Genomic DNA, 27,827 nt, shown 5'->3' with positions numbered 1-27,827 from the left:
CTAGAACCCTCGAGTCAAAGGCAGAGTCTCGGTTGAGGAGACCTTTGAAGTGTTCCTTCCAGCGGGCCCTGACTGCCTCGGTGTCCTTGATGATTGTTTCTCTGTTCTTGGCCAGGAGTGGGGTGAGGCCTTGGGAGTTTGGTCTGTATGTGGCCTTGACTGCGGTGAAGAATCCTCGCACATCATGGCTGTCGGCCAGCTGCTGTATCTCCTGTGCTTTCTCCATCCACCACCTGTTCTTTAGGTCCCGGGTTTTTTGTTGGACCTTAGCCTTTAGCTGTCTGTAATGCTGCTTTGCTGCTCCCGAGTTGGGTTGCTGTTTAAGACTCAGAAATGCCCTGCGCTTGCAGTCTATTAGTTCTTGAATCTTCTGATCATTCTCATCAAACCAGTCCTGGTGTTTCCTGGTTGATTGACCGAGCGTCTCCTTGCAGACACTGGTTATGGAGGTCTGGAGGACAGGCCAAGCGCTGTGGGCATTCTGCGTCTTGGGGTCATCAAGGCACATCAGGTTAGTTGTGAGGCGCTGACTGTAAAGGGCTCTTTTAGCTGGGTCCTTAAGTGCCCCGGTATTGACTTTTTTGCGACACTGCTTCTGCTGCCCCTTTCGCTTTGGGGCTATGTTGATGTCAATGATGGATCTGATTAGGCGGTGGTCCATCCAGCAGTCGTCAGTACCTGTCATGGCGCGGGTGATGCACACATCCTTGCGATCCCTGGCTCGGACGATGACATAGTCGAGCAGGTGCCAGTGTTTGGAGCGAGGGTGTTGCCACGATGCCTTGTATTTGTCTCTCTGGCAGAACAAGGTGTTGGTAATGACAAGTTCATGCTCTAGACATTTTGTCAGGAGTAGGGTACCGGTTGGCTTTCTCTACCCCCTCTCTGCCAATCACACCTCCCCAGAGGTCTGTGTCCTTGCCGACCCTGGCGTTGAAGTCGCCGAGGAGGATCAGTTTGTCACCCGCGAGGACGCAGGTCAGGGATTTTTCGAGGTTGCTGTAAAAACCCTCTTTGGCCTCATCTGTTGCATCGAGTGTTGGGGCATAAGCACTGATGACTGTGGTGCACTGGTTCCGGGATAGGGTGAGTCGAAGCGACATGAGCCGTTCATTAGTCCCACAGGGGAAGTCTTTGAGGCGGTCGACCAGCATGGTGAAGCCGACTCCATGGAGGCGGCGTTCTGCCTCTGATTGCCCTTTCCAGAAGAAGGTGTAACCTCCACCTTGTTCCTTGAGCTGGCCTTCCCCTGCCTGCCGGGTCTCACTTAGGGCTGCAATGTCGATATCAAAGCGTCTCAGTTCCCGGGCAATTATGGCGGTGCGGCGTTCCGGTCTGTCGCTGTTGGAGTTGTCCATGAATGTCCTGACGTTCCAGGTCCCGAACTTCATGTTAGAGGAGTGGAAGATGCCTGTGCGTGATTTCTTTTAACGTGGGGTGATCGTTGCACGCTGGCTACCACACGGACTTAGCTGAGCAAGGTCTTGGTCCAGTGGCAAGGGGGTCCAGGATGACTGGAGACCAGGCACTGCTATATGGGCCTAATTACCTATGACGAGGTGTTGGACGCAGGCTCGGTGCTGGGTAGTGCCCTTGGTGGTAGGTGGTCCAAGGTTTGTTTGGAGGCAGGCATTGGGGGGCTAGCGGTGCACTGGGGTTCAGAATGGGGGGGCAGGGGGGGTCACAGTCATTGTACTCACCACATGCTGGAGGAGGAGAGGAGGCCAGGCCATCAGTGGGGAAGGAGAGGTCCAGGGGGAGGAGGTGGAGGCCCGATAGCCAAGTCCAGTCGCCCAGTTGCCGCAGGAGGTCCAGCCGGGAGGTCCAGGTCACGTCGAGGCGTCCTGCCGCTGTAGGAGGTCCAGCCGGGAGGCCCAAGTCACGTAGAGTTGCTGCAGGAGGTCCAGCCAGGAGGCCTAAGTCGCGTAGAGTCGCCGCAGGAGGTCCAGCTGGGAGACCTAAGTCGCGTAGAGTCGCCGCAGGAGGTCCAGCCAGGAGACCGAAGTCGCGTAGAGTCACCGCAGGAGGTTCAGCCGGGAGTCGCAGATGTGCGGTGTGGCGGAAAGCCCGAGGTAGGCCCGAACTTTGGGATTCGCGGAGTTGGGGTTAGGGTGGGGATTTAAGTCTTTAAGACGACCTATTGGTCACAACTGGATTTGGGGAATGTACAAACTAGAATGAGCTAGTAGATAAACCATCAATGAAGGACTTCTGAAGTCATTTGAAAATCAAGGATAAGCAGTCAGTAATATGTATCAATAAAAGGAACTAAGCTCCAAATAACGTTTTGAAAATCCTTTTGGCTGCAATCTTGTTTTTTCACGACGTTGAGGACTTACTACTAGAAGTAAAGTTTGTAACATATCAGGCATAACAAATACAAAACTTACCTATAAAAGTTATATTTTCTGTTTGCTTTGTCTCTATCAATATGTTCTGTTGGAGGCCTGTGCTTGAGTTCCTCTGGCGTTATAAACATAACACTTAGTTCAAAGGAAATCCTAAGATGGTAGAAGACTACTGTTCCCACCATACAGCAGTGTTACTGTGTACAGTGTATTAACAATCTGGCAAAAACTGCCTGCATTCACCATGTAAACAATTTGTGGTGAAACTCCCACCATAAATAAAGTTGCCTTTCTTTTGAGTCAGATGAACACAACAATATTTGGGAGTTGTGGTGACTTTTTCCTATTTATTGATTGTCAGCATGACTAGCTATTAAGAGAAAGTGTTAAGATTTGATATTTGCAAACCTCTACCCACCTGCCCTTCTCCCTGCAGTTAAACAATAACATGGCATCACTGAGGAATAACAGCGATAAATAGCCTAGGAAGCCATTGTTTGTTGCAGCATAATAATTTATGCAGTTTTTTCTGAGCCTGTTACAATAGATGAACCAGTATTAAAATGGTCACATTGAATGTTCCATTAAATAATGATATAACTGCAAATAAAATTTAATTTCAAAGGAAGTCCAAGATCTGGATACAAAATTGGCTAGGTGATAGGAAACAGAGAATAGTGAAAGGTTGTTTTTCAGACTGGAGGAAGGCATACAGTGATGTTCCCCAGGGATCAGTACGAGAACCACTGCTTTTCTTGATATATATTAATGGCTTGGATGTTGGTGTACAGGGCACAATTTCAAAATTTCCAGATGTTACAAAAATTTAACACAGTAAAGTGTGAACTGATACAATTTAGAAACATAGAAATTTACAGCGCAGAATGAGGCCATTTCGGCCCCTTGCGTCCACGCCAGTCGACAAAGAGCCACACGGCCCTTGGTCAGCAGCCCTAAAGGTTACATATAAACCTATGAACAATGACGGAAAGGCAAGAGCACCCAGCCCAATCAGTCCGCCTCACACAACTGCGATACCCCTTATACTAAAACATTCTACACTCCACCCCAACCGGAGCCATATGATCTCCTGTGAGAGGCAAAAACCAGATAAAAACCCTGACCAATTTAGGGAGAAAAAATCTGGAAAAATTCCTCTTCGACCCATCCAGGTGATCGAAACTAGTCCAGGAGATCACCCTGGCCGTATTCTATTCCCTGCAGTACTTACCATTATATCTGCACCGTCCAACAAAAGGTCATCCAGTCTAATCCCAATTACCAGCTCTAGGTCCGTAACCCTGCAGGTTACTGCACTTTAAGTGCCCATCCAACCAGCTCTTAAAAGTGGCGAGGGTTTCTGCATCCAGCACTCTTCCAGGCAGTGAGTTCCAGATCCCCACAACCCTCTGTGTAAAGAAGCCCCCCCTCAAATCCCCTCTAAACCTTCCACCAACCACCTTAAAACTATGCCCCCTTGTAATAGACCCCTCCATCAATGGAAATAGGCCCTTACTATCCACTATGTCCAGGCCCCTCAATATTTTGTACACCTTAATGAGGTCTCCAACCTCCTCTGTTCCAATGAGAACAAGCCCAGCCTATCCAATCTGTCCCCATAACTAATAATTTGGTAGAAGAATGAGGAGAGGAAATATAAACTAAAGGGTACAACCCTAAAGTGGGTGTATGAACAGAGAGACCTAGGGGTATGTGTGCACAAATCATTGAAGGTGGCAGGGCAGGTTGAGAAAGCAGTTAAAAAAGCTTACAGGATCCTGGGCTTCATGAATAGAGGTATAGAGTACAAAAGCGTGGAAATTATGATGAATCTGTATAAAACACTGGTTCGGCCTCAGTTGGAGGCTGATTTTGGGCATTGCACTTTAGGAAGGATGTGAAGGTTTTAGAGAGAGTGCAGAAAAGATTTGCGAGAATGATTCCAGGGATGAGAGACATCAGTTACGTGGATAGACTGGAGAAGCTGGGGTTGTTCTCCTTAGAGCAGAGAAGATTGAGCTGAGATTTGACAGAGGTGTTCAAAATCATGCGGGTTCTGGACAGAGTAGATAGAGAGAAACTGTTCCCATTGGCAGAAGGGCCGATAGCCAAAGGACACAGATTTAATGTGATTGGCAAAAGCACCAAAGGCAACATAAGAAAAAATGTTTTTACACAGCGAGTGGTTAGGTTCTGGAATGCATTGCCTGAAAGGATGATATCACTGCTTTCAAAACGAAGTTGGATAAGTACCTGAAGGAAAAAAATGTGCAGGGCTATGGGGAAAGGGCGAGGGAGTGGGACTAGCTGAGATGCTCTTGCAGAGCCGCACAAGCTCAACGGGCCAAATGGCCGCCTTCTGTGCTGTAACCATTCTATGATTCTATTCTATCTAAGCCTGATCTAAGTATGATTTATGCTCCTCAGATATGCTGGCATCAAATGGGAAAGCCACTTGGATCACTGCGCCTTTTAAAAGATTGACAGTAGCCACTTTGGTCATGTGGGTCGCTACTTCAACTCATGACATCCCTGTTTTCATCTAAAAACAGGGCGGTAGAGTGTTCAACATCTCGGGCATAGAACTGCTAACTTACTGCTGGTTGTCCACCTATTCCAATTTCCGGGAAGAACTTGATTTAGGAGGCCAGAGGTCTGGCCGGAAACAGGAAGGGTACAATGAATGTATGCAACTCAAGGTCTTATGACATTGTCAAGTCATCCAACACCATTTTCATTTCTACCGACATTGCTGCAGTTAGTTCCTGATTCCACCAAACAATTGAGAAAGCAGTTTAAAAAACTTACGGGATCCTGAGCTTCATGAATAGAGGTATAGAGTACAAAAGCGAAGAAATTATGATGAACCTATATAAAACACTGGTTCGGCCTCAGTTGGAGTATTGTGCCCAACTGGGCACTACACTTTAGGAAGCATGTGAAGGCCTTAGAGAGGGTGCAGAAAAGATTTGTGAGAATGATTCCAGGGGTGAGAGACTTCAGTTACGTGGATATACTGGAGAAGCTGGGGTTCTTCTCGTTAGAACAGAAGAGATTTGATAGAGGTGTATTGTCACCATGGGCAAAACAAGTTGTGAGGCAGCCATTTCCAATGGTATTTAAAGGGATCCTCACCTACTCTTGGCAAAGTTGCTGGAAAATTTTGAAAGATGTTTTTTTTTATCCGTTCATGGGATGTGGGCATCACTGGCAGGGCTGGCATTTGTTGCCCATCCCTAATTGCCCTTGAGAAGGCAGTGATGAGCCGCCATCTTGAACCGCAGAGAGCAGTTAAGAGTCAACCACATTGCCGTGGATCTGGAGTCACATATAGGCCAGACCAGGCAAAGATGGCAGATTTCCTTTCCTAAAGGACATTAGTGAACCAGATGGGTTTTTACGACAATCCGGTAGTTTCATTGTCACCATTACTGATACTAGTTTTTTATTCCAAATATATTTAATGAACTGAATTTAAATTCCGCAGCTACCATGGTGGACTTTGAACTTGTGTGTATGTATTACTAGTCCAGTAACATAACCACTATGCTACGTTCCCGTGTTTAATATTGTGCTCAATATTATATTATGGTTTTTGGCTACTTAGACTATTTTGAAGTGTTTGTAATAGCTATAGACCGTTGTGAATTCTTAAAAGGCTTCTGGCAAAGCAGTTTTATTCTTCATGGCAGAGGCCTTCTGGCAATTGCAAACTGGCTAGAAGAGGGGGAGCAGGAACAGCAACAGCAGGAAGCAGCAATCAGAGTGCTATTGCAAGGAGAGCAAATATAAGGATGTATGCTCACAGGAATCCTCATCCTGCAACTGAGGTAATAGGCCCAGGATAACATACCTGCACTGAGGAGCGGTGAATAAGGAGACTGCGCTTCTCTGGGAAGGCTGTGTTAAAGGAGGCAACACAACTGAGTTATGCTGCCTCCTGTAACAAGACCTGCAACCAACTGCCCCAGATGGCACAGTATTGACTGTTGCAGTCAAGGTCACTGCAGCATTCAAGTTTCTTGCCTTTGGCTACTTCCACGCTGCCATAGGGAATATCAGTAACATCAGTCAGTCTTTAGTTCTTACTTACAGCAGGTGACTGATGCCATGTTTGAGAAAATATATTTATCACTTTCCCCATGGACAACTTAAAGCAGCAGGATAGAGCTCTGGGGATCACACAGATTGCACGCATCCACCAAGTCTAGGGTGTCATTGACTGCACCCATGTTGCCCTATGGTTTCTTTCACACAAACTCACTGCCTTCTTGAATCGCAAAGGCTTCCACTCCATTAATGTGCAAATGGTGTGTGATCACCAGCTGTATAACATACAGGTCTGTGCCTCACTTTCCTGGCAGCAGCCACGGCATTTTTACATTGCGGCAATCATTCATTCCCTACTTTTTGCGCCTGCACAGCAAATAACAGGTTATTGCTTGGGCACAAGGACTATTCCCTGCACATTTGACTTATGAAACCTCTCATGAACCTACACTTGGCAGCCGAACTACAGTACTGAAAGAGTTTCCTTCCTTCCTTTCTTCCTTCCTTCCTGTTATATATGCAGACTATAGATATACTCTCTGTGTAGTCACTGTATAGTTGCATAAGTTGGAGACTTGTTACCTGATGTACCATCACTGTGTATACACTATGCTGGCACCACTAGATCGTGTAATTGGTGGAGACCGGGGTTTCCTGCCCCTGTGGCAGAGGCTGTCCGTTAGAGGGCACTGCGGTGGGAGACCTGAGAGTCACCTGCATAGGTGTGCAGGGCCCAGTATAAAAGGCTGCCCACCATGCACGTGCCTCACTCTGGAGTTACGAATAAAGGACCAATGAGTACAACACATTGCCTCGTGGAGTCATTCATAAATGCATTACAGACATAACAACTGGTGACGAGAATACGGACTTTCACGCGATTATGGCTACCTTTGGCACACTAAAAGATTTCGCTGAGGGTGATGATTGGGATGCCTTCATGGAAAGGCTTGAGCAATATTTCGTGGCAAACGACCTGGCAGGGGAGACGGACACATTGGCGGAGAAGCGCAAGGCTATACCGCTGATCAGTTGTGGGCCCGAGGTCTACCGCCTCGTCAGGGACTTGCTGCCACTCACGAAGGCCAAGGATAAGACATACGATAAGCTGACTGAACTAATTCGCGACCAACTAAAACCAAAACAGAGTATCCTCATGGCCAGGCACAGATTCTACATTTACCACAGACTTGAGGGCCAGGAGATTGCAGAATATGTTGCCGACCTCAGGAGACTTGCGGCACCGTGTGATTTCGGCACGCACCTCAATGAAGCATTGCGAGACATCTTCGTTATGGGAATTGGCCATGAGGGCCTCCTTCACAAGCTATTATCTGCCGACACCACAGTCAACCTGCAGATGACCATCAGCATCAGTCAGGTGTTCATGACCTCGACCTGCAGCACCAAGCAAATTATTCATACTGTGGACTCTAACCTGGCAAGTACTCTACACAGAATGGTGCCTTTCACAGGCAAGACTGTAGAACGTGGCTCTGCCCAGGGCAGAGAGCATAGACCTCGGTTCTAGAACTCGCAGTCCGCCGAGGGGTGCTAATCGAGTAGCACCATGCTGGCATTGCGGAGGAAACCATAGGGCTCACCAGTGTCAGTTTGCTGAGTACGTATGCAAAGCCTGTAACACGAGGGCCACCTCCAGCATATGTGTAAAAGAAATATGACTCGCCATCGAGCAGAGGAGTCGGTAGATGACTTTGAATCCAGCGGGGAGTATGATGATTTGGCCAGAGAGGCAGCTCAGCCCCAAGAAGAAGTGTATGGAGTGTATACCTGCACCACTGATTGTCCTCCAGTGAAGACGGAAATTGAGATAAACGGCGTTCCAGTCTTCATGGAAGTGGACACGGGAGCGAGTCAGTCAGTGATGAGCCAGGATGCCTTTGAGAGGCTATGGAACAAAAAACGATCCGAGCTGGTTCCAGTACAGGAATAGTTGCACACCTACACCAAGGAGCTGATCCCAGTCCTTGGTAGTGTGGATGTAAGTGTAATCCATAATGGCATGGTGCACAGGTTACCTCTGTGGATTGTTGCAGGTGATGGTCCAATGCTACTCAGAAGAAGGTGGATGGGGAAGATCCAGTGGAAATGGGAGGACCTCTTCACTCTAGCCATCGATGTCCCCCGTGCTCAGAGGCAGACCCAAACATCACCTTCGCTTGGGCCAGGCACCAGAGAACAGACCAGCGCAGCACCTGAGGCACAGACCGACCACAACTGCGTGGCAATGATCCGACCGGAACGACCTAAAAGTACCTTCCCGGCTCCAGTGGCAGGACTCCTGGGGAGGATGATCGAATTCACAGGCACTTTTCCAGCTTTTGTGGCAGAATCGCGGGAGAGAAGGATCAAGGCAGTCGACCTCGAGGACAGAGGCAAGATGGTGTCCCTGCTGCAGCGAGGTGCAGCGTGGCTGAAAAAAAAAATGGCCACAGCCATATCATGAGGTGTAACGCTGAGGGACCGACACGTGGTGTCTAACAAAAGATTTGATTGGGGTAAAGCCAGCAGGATTTGTTGTATATGCATGCCTGTTTACTGTGTGATGTCTGTAACTCTGTTATGCAATATTGAATATACCTTACACTGTACACACCTTACCTGTACACCAGAGGGTGCTGCTGCTGGAGACCCAAGGTTTACCTGCACCCTGCAGGTAACCCAATTTTAAAGGAGCTCACAGCTTGGTGTCCTCACGAGGAGCTGCAAATAAAGGACTACAAGTCTACATCGTTTAAGTATCATACCCTGCCTCGTGGAGTCATTTGCTAAAGGTATCTACATACACCACAACTGGCGATGAGGATACGAGGTCACGAACTATACAGTCAACATGTCTGACCTCAGCAACTTTCAGCAATTTACAGAGGGGGAAGATTGGGACACTTTTGTGGAAAGATTGGGACATTTCTTTATAGCCAACGACCTGGATGGGAACACACTGGCTACATGACCAAACAAGCGCAGGACCATCCTGCTTAGCAGTTGTGGGCCCACCATCCATTGTCTCGTCAGGGACTTGCTAGCCCTAGCGAAGACAACCACCAAAAGCTATGAGGAACTTGTAACACTTATATAGGAACAATTAAAACCGAAAGAAAGCGTCCTCACAGCCAGTCACCGGTTCTACACTTACCGGCGACCTGAGGGCCAAGAAATTGCTAAGTATGCTGCACACCTAAGAAGACTAGCTGCTCCATGTGATTTTGGAGACCACCTAAATGAAGCCCTAAGGGACATAGTCGTCATTGGAATCGGCCACGAGAGCCTCCTGCACAAGTTGCTCTCTGTTGACATCACAGTCACCCTGCAGAAAGCAATTCAAGTGAGCCAGCCCTACATGGTTTCGGCCAGTGACTCCAAGAGAATACTGACCCAGGACTCTAAACCAGCAAGCGCAGTGCACCGCATGGATACTTCGAAAGGCAGGAAGGTTGCCCCAAGTCCAGCAACCCTGAGTCCGCCACATGGGGCAAACCGGATGGCCCCGTGCTGGCGCTGTGGAGGAAACCACAAGGTCCACCAGTGCCGCTACAAAGACTATGCATGCAAAGGCTGCAAAGAGAAAGGGCACCTCCAAAGAATGTGCAGAAAAAGCTGCACTCACCGTGTCTCTGATGAGTTGGCTAATCACCCGGGCTCCGACACAGATGAAGGTGAAGTTGTTCAAATCCTGGAAGAAGAGTATTGAGTCTATACCTGCTCCACCGAAAGTTCTCCGTGGACGATGGAAGTGGACATCGACGGGGTCCCAGTTTCCATGGAAATCGACACAGGGCGAGCCAGTCTGTGATGAGCCAAACGACCTTTGAAAAACTTTGGATAAATCCTTCCAATCGACTGAAACTGTCTCCTGTCCAGGCACAGCTGCTCACCTACAACAAGGGTAAAATCCAAATTGTTGGCAGCGCGGACATCCAGGTATCCCAGGGCGGCGTGTTGAACAAACTCCTCCTGTGGATTGTAGCCGGCGACTGTCCCACGCTGCTGGGCAGGAATTGGATGAACCTGGTCCACATCAGGTGAAGTGGCGACCGCCTCTGGTCCTCAGCAATCGACCTCGAACATGGATCCATCGCTGCATCCGAAGGCTCCACTGTCCAGCTCGACGGCGCGGCAACAACTCCACAACACGGCGAAATCTCCAAGACCGAGGATCCAAACTCCACTTTGCGGGCCGGGGCAGGACGCCCAAGAGGTGAACAGCATTGAAAGAAAGGGACTCCCGAAGTCCAGGGTCGAACCTGTGAAGAAAAAAGCACCACAGCCTACCTGCAGGAGAGCCAAAAGATGGCGGCAACACCACGAGGAGCAGAACCCGTAATCAAAATGGCCACGGCTATACCACGAGGGGCAGCATTGGAGGAACGACACGTGGCACCGAGCGGCCAATTGGATTGGAAGGCTCCCTTAAAGGAGACTGGTAACCAAAGAAATTTAAAGGGACAGTTTCAACTATTTGAGTACAAGGACTTTAAAGCTAAAGATGCAATTAAAGGGTGCAAGTATGAAAATGTATGCAATGTAACCATGAATTGTGATGCTGGTTTAACTAATGTGACTAATGAGATGAATGCAGGTGTCAGTAAGGTTAAGAACAAGTTTATTATGCTTAACAATAATGATAGAGAATGTGAAATGCCTAATGTAACCATGTCTGTTGAAACCAGGACACCCAAAAGTGATGCAAATGATAGAATGTACAATGTAGGCTCGACTATGTGTGATCAGAGCCAAGGTGTCATGTATACTGGTAGGACACTGCCAAAGGACATTGGGTCCTACAGGGACCATGCTGATGCCAATGGAATCCCCCTGTGGGAGACCCCCAGGTCCAGCAGGCTACCTGATCATGTGGCCTGGACCTTTGGAACGAGTGTGATGCCCCTTGCAGGACACACACACAGGCAGTGGGAGCAGGCCCACTACAGGGACAGTGGTCAATGGGCAGCCCAGCCACCACCAATGGCAACCTGCACCAGATCAGCCCTACGATCCCTGGACACCAGGGCCAACACCAGGTGCATGAGGCCAATACCCTCCAGCTTCCCTGGTAAACCCTGGGATGACCTGACCCTCATCCCAATTGGTGGACAAGGAGCCCACCCAGTTCTGTGGTCCTGCCCACCACCCCACAACTACCCACATCACAGTGCATACACACCACCCACTGCTACCGTGGCTACCCCCCTGAGGGATCCCACAACAGTGACACCCACTTGGTTTGTGTGTGAGGGAGGGGAAACGTATGAGGCCAGTCTCAAGCACAGGGATCACACTTGGCAACCACAGAACCCTCAACACAACCTCCCATAGCCTACCACTGATCACCTCCCCTAGTCATGACAATAAGGATATGAAAAATGCTGAGGGGTGAGTGTTGATGTATATGCATGTCTGTTTACTGCGTGATGTCTGTAACACTGTTATGCAATACTGAACGTACCCTTACCCTGTACACACCTTACCTGTACACCAGAGGGTGCTGCTGCTGGAGACCTAAGGGTTACCTGCACCCTGCAGGTAACCCAGTCTATAAAGGAGCTCACAACTTGGTGTCGTCACTCGAGAAGCTGCAAATAAAGGACTACAAGTCTACACAGTTTAAGTATCATACCCTGCCTCGTGGAATAATTTGCTAAAGGTAGCTACATACACCACAGAGTTCTCTTAAAGGAGACCTGCAACCAACTGAACTTAAAGAGACATTGGCAATCAATGTAACGAACCGATTAAGATTGTGAACAAAATGTTGTTGTGAGATGTCGGTACTATTCCTAATGTAAAGAACAAAATGTTGCGAGATGTCGGTACCAGTCCTAATGTAAAGAACAAAATGTTGTTGCGAGATGTCGGGAATAGAGTGTCCCCAAAAGTAGCAAGCGAGCGAATTCGGGAGGGTAAAGGCGCTGATCCTGATGCCCTGCCCCAGGTGTCCCCACAAGTTGTAGGCCAGTGATCTCAGGAGGGTGAAGGCACTGATCCTGATACCCTGCCCCAGGTCTATCCCATGCTGCAGGCACCCGATGGCACTATTCGCCATGGACCTGGATACGAAAACGGCACCAATACGCGCAGTCGGCCGCCGTTGCCCACCACCCGGGTGGAGATGGCGCAGCCCCCAGATCCAGTCGCTACCTCGGCCATGACCGGGAGCCAAAAGTCAGAACCAGCGAGTTCCCCAAACGGGACCTGGAACAGCCAGGTTCCCAACACCGTTAGAGAGCAGGCAGAAGATTCTGCAGCCCTCAAAGGAGGACAGGGAGGCCACACACATCTGTGGTTCTGCCCACCACTAGGCAACGGCAAAGGCCTTAGTCCTGGCTAGACCACCCCGCTATCAGACGACTGGGACCCCATCTGGTTGCTCTGGAACCTGCGTCCTTGCATACCTGTACTGCTACCTCAGTACTTACTATGACCGAACCATGAATGCAATCTACCCAATCCTGGCACACGACCGAAGAATGTAACGAATGTAAGTCACTGAATCAAGTTGTCACGATACAAACTGTAACTTCCTTTCTTTGTACTTACACTATGTCTGATCCTGTATGTTAATGTAACGGGCCTGCTGCATGATCTCGCTGTGGGGGGCGGGGGGAGGGGGGGGGTGGATGTATGTAGCCATGGACACACACATGGATCACACCCAGAACCCACTGGAACCTCCACTGCGTCATCGAACCATCCAAACTGGTAACCACTACCCAACGTAGTGGCAAAAGGACTTGGGGGTTAATAGGGAGAGAGCCAAGCCAAAGCACAGCCAAGGTGCAAGGGCAATTGGCACTTAAGTCTGGGGAGAGCTAAGCCAGAGCACATAGTGCAAAGGTAATCGGCACAAAGGACTTGGGGGAGAGTGATGTTATATATGCAGACTATAGATATGTAGTTACTGTATAGTTGCATAAGATGGAGACTTGTTACCTGATGTGCCATCAATAAGGTTTACACTGTGTATATACAATGCTGGCACCACTAGAGGGTGCAACTGGTGGATAACGGGGTTTCCTGCCCCTGTGGCAGAGGCTGTCCACCAGAGGGCACTGCGGTGGGAAACCTGAGGGTCACCTGCATAGGTATGCAGGGCCCAGTATAAAAGGCTGCCCACCTGCTTGTGCCTCACTCTGGAGTTACGAATAAAGGAACAAGGTCATGACAGTTTGAGTACAACACATTGCCTCGTGGAGTCATTCATAAGTGCGTTACAGACATAACACTTCCTTCCTTCCTTCCTACCTTTTCCTTCTTTCCTTCCTTCCTTCGTTCCATCTGTCCTTTTCCCTGTTCATTGTTATTGATAGCCATTTGAAGAGGTGTTTCCAATGTGGAAAATAACAAGTAAAACATTAGACATTTTGCAAAGATTATTTTCTTCATTTGGCTTCCCAGAAGAAATTGTTTCGGATAAAGAACCACAATTTCATTCAGAAGAATTTGCACAGTTCACAAGCAATAATGGTGTGAAACATACCAAGGTTCCACTGTACCACCCTGCTTCGAATGGTGCAGCAGAGCACACTGCTGTACAAATTGTAAAACGTGTCCTCATCAAACAAATGTTGGATCCAAATCCAAAGAAACAACAGTTGTCATTGGACCACAAATTGGCTAATTTTCTAATAACGTATCGTAATACTCCTCACACAACTACTGGTAGAACACCAGCAGAGTTGTTTCTCAAACGACAGCCACGAACCAGATTCTCATTGTTAAAACCAAACTTGGCACAGTCCGTAGAATAGACACAATTAAGACAGAAATTAAGACAGAATCATGATAGAGGTAGAGTAAAAGAGAGAAGTGTGAAATTAAATCAGAAGGTGAGAATGAAGAACCATCACCATAAATGGGTAAAGTGGCTACCAGGAAGAGTGGTGAAGATATGTGGTCCTCGCACCTTTTTTGTCAAGATGTTTGATAATGGACAGGTTAGGTTTGTTCACATTGATCATATTTTACCCACAGACCTGGAAGTAGTTGAGAGTGGGAGTGATTCAATTATTTCTGACTCATCAGATAGTTTTGATACACCGGTAGCATATCCTACATCCAATGTACTGGAAACAAATCCAAGAGAAAGTCAGAATTTAAGTCTGAATCTGAGTCAGGAAAACAAACAGTCTGAAGTTAGAGAGAGTTCAAATGGAAATCAAGGGCATCCCTTGGAGGAAAACTTCCCTCAGGATCAGCCTCGAATGAGTTTAAATTCGACACCGTGTTTGGAAGGTTCTGTTCGAGAATGAAGGTATCCTCTTCGAAGTGGTTAAGCTTGATTTGTAAATATGGCAAAATAAGTCCATATCCTTTGTTATGTATAACCATACAAGTTATGTATGATGATTGTTTGTTATAATAACTTCATTAAGGAGGGAGAAGTGTAATGTCTGTAGCTCTACACTTTGGACGCCTGTATTACTGCAGCCATCTTACAAGTTGTGTGTTGTGTGCTTCCCTGAAGATATCACAAAAACTAATGCAAAGGATTGCAGAAACTCGAGTTGTACTTAAAACTCTGCAATCTTTTGCGCCGGTTACAGCAATATCGGGAATTGCGCTGAAAAAAACAACACAATTGACCGGAAACTCCAGGCTCTTAATAATTTTACATAAGAATTCAGGAATCCCACAGAAAATACTTGTGATTCAGCATGCAAAAAGGAGCTATTAAGTTATCAGATCACTTCTGTATTCAGAGTATTGACAAAAGCTTTGCATTTGCCTTGCTTGCTGTTATGTCAACCTGCAGTTCATGAGCTTTATTCGCTGTTAGTAGGTATTCAAATAGGGCAGTAGTGAGACCACATCTATCAGTTTAATCTAAAATTGTATCAGCTTTACTACTTATCTCTGGATATAACATTCTTGAAGTATTGCTATTTGTATAGAAAAAAAGACATTTGCTAGTCTAGGTAATTGTTTCATTTTATAGCAAAACCTTATTGCTAAACAGTGATAAGCAAATTAAGTTAGATAATCTCTAGAGGAAAGAACCATCAGGGAAAGTTAGGATCCATTATATCTGCACTATGATTAGCTTTTGGGTCAACATGCTCTGGGATTTTGCTGTCGCTACTGTAAGGCTACTATTGTCTTGATCTGATAGTTCAAAAATATGAGCACTTTGGTGCTGCTTGCTCCAATTTGACCGTAACATTCAATCAATCATATTTCCCATCTCCACTGCATGCACTATTTGGACATAATTCAGTTGTGTGTGGAAATTGAATTAATGAGGAAAGAATATAAGTTAGCTGCTATAGATGGAGTCTTCTTCATTACTTAAATGTAGCTTAATGTAGCTTAACCTATATATACAAAGATCTCTCATTCCCTGATGCTACTTGGAATATCTCTATATTTCATTCAAATTCCATTGCTGTTTCTGCTGTTTTTTTCTGGTTCAGAACTGTAGTTCATAACCTTTTATACATTACTGGGAATGGGAGATATGTGAAGTTTATAGACCTGAACAGCTGTGGGCCAGCGATTCTGCTGCTGACCCCGCTGAAGTATGAGGGTTTATGGGGAAGGAGGCTATCGGTGGGTGCCCTGTCACTGGGATTTACACCGAGGGTACCCAGTTTGTGAAGCAGGCCGCAAATTGCAGTGTAGGTGCTCAGGCCTTGACAGGGGTGGTGGGGTGGGGGGGCTGTGGTTTTGACAAAAATCAGGTTGTGCCAAATCCTGGGGGGTGGGGGGTGGTGCAAGGGAGTGGGTTTTGGTGAGGACTGATAGTCCTATGGTTGGCCTGTGCCAACTCTACACTGGGTCCCTTTGAGAGCTGAGGTCATGGAACTCCTGATATAAGAAGACCCTGCCCTTTTGTATATTGATGCCCATGTTTCAGATAGTGGTAGGTTCTGCACCCAACAAACCATTGCAGATACTTTGATGCTAGGCAGGGATCCAGTGTATCCAGGCCCTCACCTAGTCTCCATCCCTACTGGGAGTATGCTGGAAGAGCTGCAGATTTTCCAGTCTCTATGGGGATTTTGATTTCTGCTACCTACCTTTTTGTACTGTAATTAAATTGTACAAACCAAGATTTAATACTGAATTAATTGACAAAAGGGAACTGTAGATCTCTAATACTTAAGTGTGTGTTTGTGTTTATCTTTATATTTTTCTCACACCTAAAGTTTTTACGATTGAGTTTATTCAAAAGTGTTTTTTAAATTAATTTTGAAAATAACTTTTATTTACAGTCTTGGAGACAAAATAATAATCTGTAGAGTCCATTTTAATTGGTTCGATATGCTGCATAAAAGTGCTTCAGAAAGTGACTGACAAATGTGTTGCAAATTAATATTCTTTGTCTTTAATGACAAGTATAATGAAACCTCGATGGGGTGTCACACTCTTCCTACTCTGCCAGAACCAAGTGCCTAATTCTAAACATAGGGAAGTGCACACAGATTTCAGTTTTAAATAAATGTATGGGTGTCGGTGGACCTGTTGTAGGATAACAAAAGTTAAAACACTGGACTCCTTTGAGAAATACCTGGATACTATGGCTGGTTGGAGGGACGGGCTGGGACTGTAGTTCTTCCTTGCAGGGTGAGCTAAGATGGGCGCAATTACCTTTCTCATCTGTTTATATCGTGTGAGCTTGCATGATGCTTGTAATGCCATCACCCATGTATGAAAACAAATTTAAACAGCTGCCTATGTAATTAAACATTTTTAAATGACATAAAACATGTCGTACAATCGGAACTAGAATACAAAATTGATTTAAATTATGAGGGAGACCTTTAAATGACTTTCTTCCCCCTCCCCCTTGCTATTTATGTGATCTATCACCTGATAAGTTACTACTTGCAACCTGTTGTCTGCATCATACTTAGAAATAGATCACAGACTACGGTTTCTCATCATGTATTCTGTTCATACTATTCATTAGATAAGTAACTATTATCTTAATTTTAAAAGTTAATTTTAAAAATCAGCCCCTCACAATGCCATCTGGTCTCAGTGGTGATGTCAAGTCAATGAAATATAATTTTTTTTATAGAGGTGATAACATTTTTTTTAAATTGAGTCGCTACAGGAAGTGCCAGTCAGAGAGCATGCAAAGAGCCCTAATCCAAACCAGAGGAGAGTTAAGCAGCCTGTTATCAGCAGGCACAGAAAAACTGCTCAGCTACACCAGACCTAAATACTGTGAACAGGATGATGAACTGTGAAAACTTCTTGCATGCACCTTGCGTAAATAGGCCCAGGGCAGAGAAATTGCAATAGTCAGGAAAACAGATGGCAAATGCTCCTCTGATTCTATGATGATCAACAGAGTATTTTTAGGCTTCTGCACCTCCTTATATGCCTCAGAATCCTAGGATACATGACAGGAAACAGATCAATACTTAGTTGACTTCCCAGCCCCCATCATTTCACTGGGACTGATTCACAAGCTTTGGATTCCCCATTCTAAGTGGAGGAGGTCAATATGGAGGTAAAAGACCGATAACCTGGGAGATTCTTGGATCCAGCATGTTCACCACTAAGGTTTATAAAGCCTTTCTTCCAAGTGCTCGGTGTCTCAGTGAGTTTAAGTGTGAGTAGTTGAGTCCTACAGTCAATGAAGGTTCCATGTTTGAACATTAGCCTGTTTTCAGGAGAGTAGTGGTAAAGGTGCTACAACTGGTGACACCCCCCCCCCCCCCCCTCAGTTCGGGAGGGCAAAATTAGCCAGGATTCCTGATTTTGATCCTTATTCAGTATCCTCTGCCCAATGTATAGATGTTGGATGAGGACAGGGTAAGACTTGGCAGTGATGCCCCCCCCCCCACCCCCCCAGTTAAATACCCACTGGCATTCATAGTCAAGGCTCACTTATGAATATTGACTACTTAGACATGATTCTGGGGGCTGCCAATACCTTTAGGAGAGAAGGAAAAAAATGTTTTTAAGCCTTTCTCCCTGATCTGATGCTGCTGTTTGCAAGATTATTTCAGTGGCAAAACATCTAATAGTAAGGGATTCAATTTATACATTCTTGCTTTTCCATATCCCTCCTAAACAGCAACTATTTGATCTAATATTCTATTAGATTTTCAATTGTTTTGCTATATTATTTAGACATTGAAAATTATGAGTATGTTGTTACTCCTTGGTCCCTTTCTATGCCTTCCTGTGATAGTTCAATCCAACTCATTGAAAAGTTGTGCATCACAGTATCAATCAGTGTGTACTGTTTTACATTTCTCTGTGTTACATTTAATTTGCTGTTTGCCTGCCCAATTACAACATTGATCTCGATTCTTCTATATTTTTTCCATTCACTGTCTCTATTGCTTTCTCTATTTTAATGTTGTCAGCAATTGTTACAAGTTTGCATTTGATTTTGGTAGCCAGGGCTATTGCTGTACATTAGGAACTTCAGGATTCAAGCACTAAGGACTCCACTCAACACCAACCCCCCATATCCCCTCCCCTCAGTTTGACATTTCCTATTACTTCTAAATTGGATTTCTGGGTCTAAAAATTTAATCAGATGTCTATCAAATGTAAAAAAAAACTTCCTAAAAGCCCAAACAAACAGTATCATCGGGAATTCTGTTTACATTGACTGTCAAAGAAGTTGAAGATGTTTGTCGGGAAGGATCATTGCCTTCAAAACAAATTCTCGTTATTTATTGCTAAGTTACTATTGCATAGGAACCCCTGCTCATCTTTCTGCAAGCTAAACACTAAGATGAACATACTCCCCTACCTCTTCTGTTTGTGAGAGGTGATAACAATCTGGCAATCAAAATCAGACCTAAACATGCATATCGTCTATACTGACAAGACTGAGAGTAAGACTCAGACTCAGGGATTGCAGCTCCTGAAACAAATGAGGGCACAAAACCTCCCAACCTATTAGGCATTATCACTTGTTACTCCCGTTCTGAGGAATTATTGCTGAAATACAGCCTACCATCAAAAAATATTGTTGATCCTGAAACTGAAGCCTCCTTCCATTTACCCTGTATAACCTAGTTTTCATTGACCCTCCAAAAATGACTGATCGAATCCAAAAAATACATGGTGACATTTACCCTCAAAGCCTGAAATTTGCTGAAGATATTTCATGTTATATCAGTCTTATTTCCCATCTGCCAGAACAGTGAACTTCCAGAAGCCCTAGCCTCAAATAGTTTCTAAATTTGGCAAGAGAAAGGCATTGTTGAAATGTGGCCATCTGCAGCCCATGGGGAGAGCATTTAGGCTTTTAAGAGGTGGCTAACTCAGTCAAAAAGATATATTCAGTAACCTCCAAACTTGCCCTTAACGCAGGAATCTCAAAAAAATCCAACTTGTCCCTATTCTTGACTTCTGTGCATAACAGAATGTATGAGAACACTTTCAAGATAATATACCAAACCTTACTGAACCCTACACAGGTTCCTCCCCCCGCCCCACCCCCAATAGTTATATTGTACAATTGGGAATGTTATTTTGTGACGATTGTAGGTAGTATGGTATCTGGTAAAATGCACAGATGTACAAATTTAATACATGATTTAAGTAGCACTAGTTGTTAGTGAAACCAGTCAGAGTAGAGAAGATTGGCCTGTTTTTCAAATAAGCAGCAAGACTTTTAAATATAGTTATGATTTTGGTATGTCTGTGTAAACACTTGCTACACATAAAAGTTATATTTAGATTTGTTTTTGTCATGAGTTTAATTGATTTGGAGTATGTGTTATTTTATTCTTTACACTTAGGAAGTATCCTTGTTACAGGATGTAATGACAAAGGAGTTGCCTTTCTTTTCAGAGTGCAGCGGCAGCTCCCAGTCCAGTGCTAGGAAACATTCCCCCAGGAGACGGAATGCCAGTAGGCCCGGTACCACCGGGATTCTTTCAGGTAATAAGAGACTTAAGCAATAGGAAAAGGCTTTTCATATGACTTAATAATTTCCAAGTAAGAATAAGTGACCTGTGCTGAATCACTCTAAATTATCACTGAAGAATATAATCCACTTGAAGCAGATGGTAGACTCAGAAACTCCTAGGATTACATGCATGAATCTGGGTGGATTTTTATAAGGTTTGAATTAAACCACAAACACGTTGGCCCCAAGTTTCCACACGCGGCAAAACAGGTGCCCCTCTGAGCTGGGCGCCCGTTTTTCGTGCCGAAAACGGCGCCTGAAAAAAAACGCACTAATCTCGAGCACTTTGCAGCTCGATGTCAGCTTGGCGTGGCACCCAGGGGGCGGAGCCTACCACTCGCGACGATTTTGTAAGTAGGAGGGGGCGGGTACCATTTAAATGAGTTTTTTTCGTGCCGGCAACCCTGCGCGTGCGTGTTGGAGCGTTCGCGCACGCGCAGTGTGAAGGAAACATTGGCACTCGGCCATTTTTATAGTTCTTTGTAGCTGTTCAATTTTTAACATTTTTTAATAAAACCACATTGCCCTTCCATGATCAGCACTGAGGCTTCTTGCAGCAGTGAGAAGGCTGCAGGAAACCTCAGAAGTTGAGGCATCCTGCAGCCTCCTCCCTGCCTCCCCCCCCGCTGCCGTCGGTCGGGCCCTCACTGCCTCCTCCCTCCCCCTGCCGTCGGGAACGGCTGCCTCCTCCCTGCCTCCCCCCCGCTGCCGTCGGCCGGGCCCTCACTGCCTCCTCCCCCCCCTGGCCTGCCGTCGGGAACAGCTGCCTCCTCCCTGCCTCCTCCCTCCCCACCCCTCCCTGCCGTCGGGAACAGCTGCCTCCTCCCTGCCTCCTCCCTGCCTCCCCCCCGCTGCCGTCGGTCGGGCCCTCACTGCCTCCTCCCCCCCCCCCCCTCCCGCCGTCGGGAACGGCTGCCTCCTCACTTCCTCCTGCCCCCCCTGCTGCCGTCGGGAACGGCTGCCTCAACTTGTGAGGCTTCCTGCAGCCTTCTCCCTGCCTGAAGCACTTTCACACAGGTAGGAACATGGTTTATTTAATCTTTTCTTTGCTTATAAATTTTTATTCAGGTTGGAATTATTTGTATAATATTTGTATAAGTATAACTAAGGATTTATTATAGAATGTAATGGCTTCCCTTCCACCCCCCCCCCCCCCCCACCTCGTTCCGGACGCCTAATTTGTAACCTGCGCCTGATTTTTTAATGTGTAGACAAGGTTTATTCAGGCCTACAAAAATCTTCACTTGCTCCATTCTAAGTTAGTTTGGAGTACGTTTTCACTGTGGAAACTTTCAAATCAGGTGTCAGTGGCCGGACACGCCCCCTTTTGAAAAAAAAAATCTGTTCAAAAGTGAAACTGTTCTACATGACTAGAACTGCAGAAAACTTAAATGTGGAGAATTGCGATTTCTAAGATACTCCATTCTCCACCAGTTGCTCCTAAAAATCAGGAGCAAATCATGTGGAAACTTGGGGCCATTGAATTGTACTTCTCAACTTGCTGATAATCACTCTAATAAATATATATTTTTGCTTTTAAAAGGAACTGTATGCCCTAATTTGGGGACATTAACTGTAGAGTTTCTGATGCATTGTTTCTGCTACTACAGTAAATAATTATTTTTTCATACCAGAGTTCCACTTTACTAACCCTGTTAGTGCTGCCATTTTACATATGAGCACACTGATTAAATTGCAATTAGACACTTCTGCCCATTTGTAACTGAACCTGGCTTCATGGGCAGTATAGTGATGGACATTATTGGCTTCCCGTTGCCGTCTGTCACTCTTACTGAGCTAGAGGGAAGATTAGGTAAATTTGGAATTTGATTCGTTAACTATTTACATGCAAAATAAAAAACTAATTTAATCACAATATATTCACAGAATGTTAAAGGCACATTAAGCTTATGTCTTCAAAAAAAAAATACAAGAAGCTGCCCTGCATATTTCTCTGCCTCTGAACCATGCTAACCAGGAAGGTTCCATGTTCGATATCTGGTATATGCTGACTTAGTGAGCTCTTCCAGGGCAACAGTGCCACTGGATTAAGAAGAAAAGAATCAACCAAGGTTCTCATCCTAATCAGTATATCATGACCCATACAGGCAGTGCACAAGAGGGCACTGGGTGTGGATAGGATCATGCTCAGCATTCCCCACTTCTTCCCCCCCCCCTCCCTCCCCACCGCCTGATTAAATAGCCTGTTGACATTCAGTGTTTATATTCCTGCATCAGGAATGCCTATTTAGGTGATGTATTAGACAGCAACTGCCACCATGGAACTGTATCTTAATGAGGATGCCAGAGTCTTCACAGGAGGATAGAAAGTTGCCAAAAAAATGTAGCTGCATTTTATCTTTTCTGTGTAATGTTGGGATAGATTTTCCCTTTGTGCACCCGATAGTACCGGCAGTTGGCCCTGTCCATTTTGAAGACCAGGCCTCGTTAATATAGAGTTGTTAGGATTTAGGCAAAAAAGAACGCCCTGGTGCAGTCCACCATCTCTGGGTAACTTGTAGCATTGTGCGGCCTGGCCGGCCTCTGGGCCTGGAGAAAGGAAGGCCTGAGGATGTGGGGTGGGGGTGGGTGCAGTGGAGGCTCCTGCTTCTCCTGGCCTCACAAAAATAAATTAAACTTAGCTTCTGGACACCTCTTCAGATAGCCTAGAATCTCACCTATAATGAGCTTGTGCATTCCATTACATATTGTTGAATAAAATAAAATTGAGGGAGGAAGCACTCTTCAGAAAATAACCTCTGAACACATACCTGGAGTTCTTCACAAAAGGAGCTGACACAGCACATTTTCAGATTGTATGAAACAAGGCAAACATTTTTTGAGGCACTGAGGGTTGAGGGTTTATACCGGAATATCCTGGGAGACTGTGCTTGATATTCTCTACTAAAAAACACTAATTACAGAACATGCATAAGTCTTAACAGTGAAAGCATAGTCTATGTAAAAGCGATACTCTTAAGGTGTGTAGGCTAGACTGCACACTTCTAGGCTGCCATATATATCAATGGTACAGAGATGCCAAGTGTCAAGGCTGGTCGATTCTTATTGTAGATTCTTTCTCAGCATTTCATAATGCTGTTTGGGTTTCATCATTTATTTTTCGTTTGGTTGATTTGCTGTCCGCAGAGCTTTGTAGCAACGTGTTTACTAGCTCTAGAAAACAATCCATCCAGTGATTTTTTTGTTCAGTAAAAACCACCAGCATCCATACTAATCATTCATACTGATTATGCAGTGTTTGAAATAGCTTTTAATCTGTAAAAGTTTTGGTATATGGAAGTTGTTTATACTCTTGTTACTACAATTGAAAAGGAAAAAAGGAAAAATTTACATTTTTTTACTGTAAAAATATACAATGCAGAACAAATTTCATTCAAGCTCGATGCATTACTTAAAGCCAGAATATTCAGGATTTGACAATGTCCATTTTTATTTTCAACCGTTAGAGAGATTGCATTCATTGCAGGCCAGGATGATCTGCACTGAATAAGATTCCCCCAGGGTTTATACTAAGAGCTGTCCGAGTCAGCTCATGTACCAGAAGATGCTAAATTACCTGCCTACGCATGCGCTGACTGTTGATTTGCAGCTAAAATCAGCAGGAGGTTCTCATTCAACACAGCCTGATGCAAAAGGTTCTTGCTTCACAGCATCTCCAAAGCGAAAAACTAGGTGACTTTGTTCTGATATGGAATTGTAATAGATAAATACCTACCATTTATACTTATACAGTTGCCGCTGTTCTGTAGATTTGCAGCATATGATTAATTGGGCATAAACTGTACCTACGACTCTAATTTATTTCACATCCCATCTTCAAACACTTGCATCATCTTGAAATTCTCAAACTACGAGTGAGCATATTGCCAACAGCATTAACCACTTTTACCAATTCACCTCAGTTGTTCTTATGTTCTTGTATTTGGTAATTATTAAAATAACGAGTGTGTTTTATGATTGAATAAGGACTTTGACTTCTCATTGCAGATTTTCAAATGTAGTATGTTTTGTTGTAAAATAAATCCTCTCAATAGGTTAATATTTGCATTCTTTTCTTAAAGTAGTAAAATTTAGAATGGTTTTGTATCTGGCTCCATTGTGGGTTAGTGGAGCATTATTGCCTCCTAGTGGAAGGTGATCTTCAATTTAGTATACATGCAGAAACTAGTGAGATTGTGGTGGTCAGCTCAATACATAAATTTTTTCCATCAAGTCTAGAAAATATCTTTAAATAGTGTATACAGTCTTTTTTTCATTCCTTAGTGTTGTTCAGATAACCAAAAGCTCAGCACCCTATGGTCAAGTTTGAATTAAGTAAAGTTAACAATCTTAGCATTACTTTTTGGTACCTCCTGACCTTAAAAGTTATGGGGGGGTCTGTTTGCTTTGTGACTGGCATCCATTTCACATACAGGACACAGCAGGCACGTGCACATACAATATTTGTGCAACTAAGTCTGTGTTTGCTGTGTACCCTTGAATATTTTTTGTTTTATTAGTAAGACCAGTAATGATCTTGCTCACAGGGGTACAGGATTGCCTCCCTTTGTTAAAGCTCCTTGTACTAAGCATCATTTTCCAACTAAGAAGTTGGGCAAGGGAACATCCTACAAAGCCTCTACCATTACTGCTCTGAAACCAGTAGTAAGGAATTGGGTGTGAGTGACAGAGAATAACTTACCCGAGAATTTCCCCTCTTTGAGAAAGCATTGAACCTTGGTTTAACTCCTTCCTGATGGTACAGGAGACATCTGGAATTTTTTATTTTAGGAAATAATAGGTTATGAATTGATGTCCTACCATTCTCTAATGCAGCATGTTGGAACATCAGCATGTTACTCTATGAATGATGCATTGGAACATTGTATAACATAGCCAGTTTAACGAATACCCAACAATAACCAGCATTTTGACACATCCCTATTTGAATCCAGTGTGATTCTATTACATACAGTGAAAGGGCTACCTATTTTTATTCACATTCAGTGAAATGGCTACCTATTTCCAATGTTATATGAGTGGTATTACCATGCAATTTGGAAAATGTACGCCGCAAGAATAATTAAAAAGCCCGATAAAAGAGGGTGAAAGTGAGCTGGCTGCAAGGAGCATCTTTCACTTTCTTGCCATGACTATGAGAACAAGTATGGGCTTCCAGGTGCTAGGTGATTGACAGCATCGAACACAAGCAGCTGGGCGCCATCTGATTGACAGGCCTATGTGTGAGCAAGAAAATAGTAGCTGCCAGCTGAGTATAGAGAAAATGGGCATTTTGAAAAGAGCTGAAAAGGAGGATTGGTAGTTGTCCTGACTATAATAAATTGTATGATTGCCAGCAATCTTAGGCACTAAGGAATACTCTCAGCCTCACACTGAACGAACAGTCACATATAATGAATATTTAGCATTCCAAATCAGTGTTCATTACATGTGGGGTTGACTGTACCTCGAATGTGTGAATCATCAAAATGATTAACATATGAAATAGCACTTTGCGATTTGTGGAAATAATCAGTTTAATAAAATGTATTTAAATTAGTGGATATTTGTACAGAAACTTACCACTTAGTGTTTCCCACATTAAGAAATATATTTGTTCTCATCATTGGTTTTTCCCTAAGCTGTGCACCATTCCATGATTGAGGGAATGGGGTGGCAGCCTGTTTGTATCCTCTTCTTAATTCCTATATGTAGCTTGGGAATCATTATAGTTGATCAGGGTGATTCACCCTTGTGATCTAGTTGAGATTTGGAACTTACTATGTTGGAAATCACACTATTATTCAGCAGTTACAACTGTTAATAAACCACATTTACTAATTTAATTCAGTTGAGAATAATTTTAGAGCAGCACACCCTCAATTCCTGCTGATCCTGTGCTAAACTGAGGTTATTTAAGTTTACATGTGTTGTCAAGTAAATCAGTGAGCCTATAGGGTTTGTCACTTTACTAAAATAGAATTCAGCCTTGCTTATTGAAAAGGAAAAGACTATTAGCAGTCAGTGTGCTTCAGGATAGATTTATTTTCCCTTCTCCAAAAAAGTAAAAAGTGTGTTTTATATTGCAAGTGTGATGATCACTATATTAGTGATTTCTACCAGTAACTCCTGTGCAAAGGGTGTATTTGGTGTACTTACATTGGAGACAATATACAATACACAAAGTTAGTGTGGAAGACCATTTTAGGAGCCTGAATTCCATGTCTCTCATGAAAGAAGTAGAATAGCTCATTGGCCCAAATTGCCCAGGAGTTGCTCTGTTTTTTTTGGAGCAACTTGATTTTTCTGGAGTATCTTAAAAATCCCCATTCCGCACACTTAATTTGCGCCAATGTAAGTGAGTTAGTTAGGATTTTTTTAAAGTTTTGTTTTTTTTCAAAAGGGGGCGTTACCAGCCACCTACACCTGTTTTGGCCATTTAAGCCAATAGTTGCTCCAAACTAACTTAGGCTAGTGTATGTGGCCATTTGTGGCCGCACAGAAAACCCTTGCGGAGACTTAAGAAATCAGCGCAGGTAGCCAGAGATAGGGGGGAAGGGAAGTGGAGAGGACCTTGCAAAACACTACACACCTTCACAACAACATTCAAGAAGCAAAAAAACCATCAATAATAAATTTAAAAAAACTTAAGTCCTATCTTCATAACTCGGCCCGGGAAGTCAGTGGGCCTGCCAGTGCGAGAGGCCACTCGGCCAGGGATAGGTGCGGGTGGGTGGAATGCTCCGGCGGGAGAGAGAGCGCAGGGAACTGGCCACACACAACACACAGCAGGCTGGGCTCGCAGAACACGGAGGTTGCAGGAGCCAGTTAAAAAAAAAACCAGCACACCACCCTATACTGCGCTTATCCATGTTCTAACAGCCAATAAAGCAACCTTTCTGGAGGCTTTGGTGCCGTCTTCCAATCCAACCAGGCCTCCCGTTGGTTTGGAATGATATGTGGTGTACAAGATTCAAAAGAGGACAGAGTAGAAAGAAAAGTCTTATATATACACATACACTAAGAGTTTCAAATTAGGGCAGATCATGATATGCCTCTTTCTCTTATCCAAGATGAAATGATACACATCACTATAACGCTCTATCTAAAGACCTAGCTGAGAATGAATTAAAATAAAAGCCATCTTTTATACATGTAATAAGTCTTGCATCTAGCATTTGCAAACTACGTCACACTTACAACTGATTTGCTCTGATATCCAGCCAGTGCGAGAGGCCACTCTATTGGGGATAGGTGCGGGTGGGTGGGACGCCCGGGCAGGAGAGAAAGCGCAGCCAACTGGTCACACACAACACACAGCAGGCCGGGCTCGCAGAACATGGAGGCTGCTGGAGTCACTCCGAGGGGCTGCTGGCCTGCTCTCTCCGAGGGACTGGTGGACTTCTCTCTCCGAGGGACTGCTGATTTCTCCTCCGAGGGACTGCTGATTTCTCCCCTGAGGGACTGCTGACTTTTCCCCCGAGAGACTGCTGACTTCTCCCCCGAGGGACTGCTGACTTCTC

At 44.9% G+C, this 27,827-nt stretch overlaps 1 protein-coding gene across 3 annotated transcripts in view; it reads left to right on the top strand.

Annotated features, from left to right (window-relative positions):
- ssbp2b (single stranded DNA binding protein 2b) overlaps positions 1–27,827 on the top strand; it is an 810,931-nt gene that overhangs the window by 541,548 nt on the left and 241,556 nt on the right. For 2 of the 3 annotated variants that reach the window (XM_070885533.1, XM_070885522.1), the window contains exon 5: positions 20,187–20,276. The exons of the other annotated variant lie outside the window; for it this stretch is intronic. In XM_070885533.1, the coding sequence (XP_070741634.1) occupies positions 20,187–20,276 (90 nt within the window). The remainder of the gene's footprint in view (positions 1–20,186; positions 20,277–27,827) is intronic. 3 annotated transcript variants of the gene reach the window in all.

This window comes from Pristiophorus japonicus, chromosome 1 (assembly GCF_044704955.1).
Source record: "Pristiophorus japonicus isolate sPriJap1 chromosome 1, sPriJap1.hap1, whole genome shotgun sequence".
Lineage (NCBI taxonomy): Eukaryota > Metazoa > Chordata > Chondrichthyes > Pristiophoridae > Pristiophorus > Pristiophorus japonicus.
This window is presented reverse-complemented; position numbering and strand designations above follow the sequence as displayed.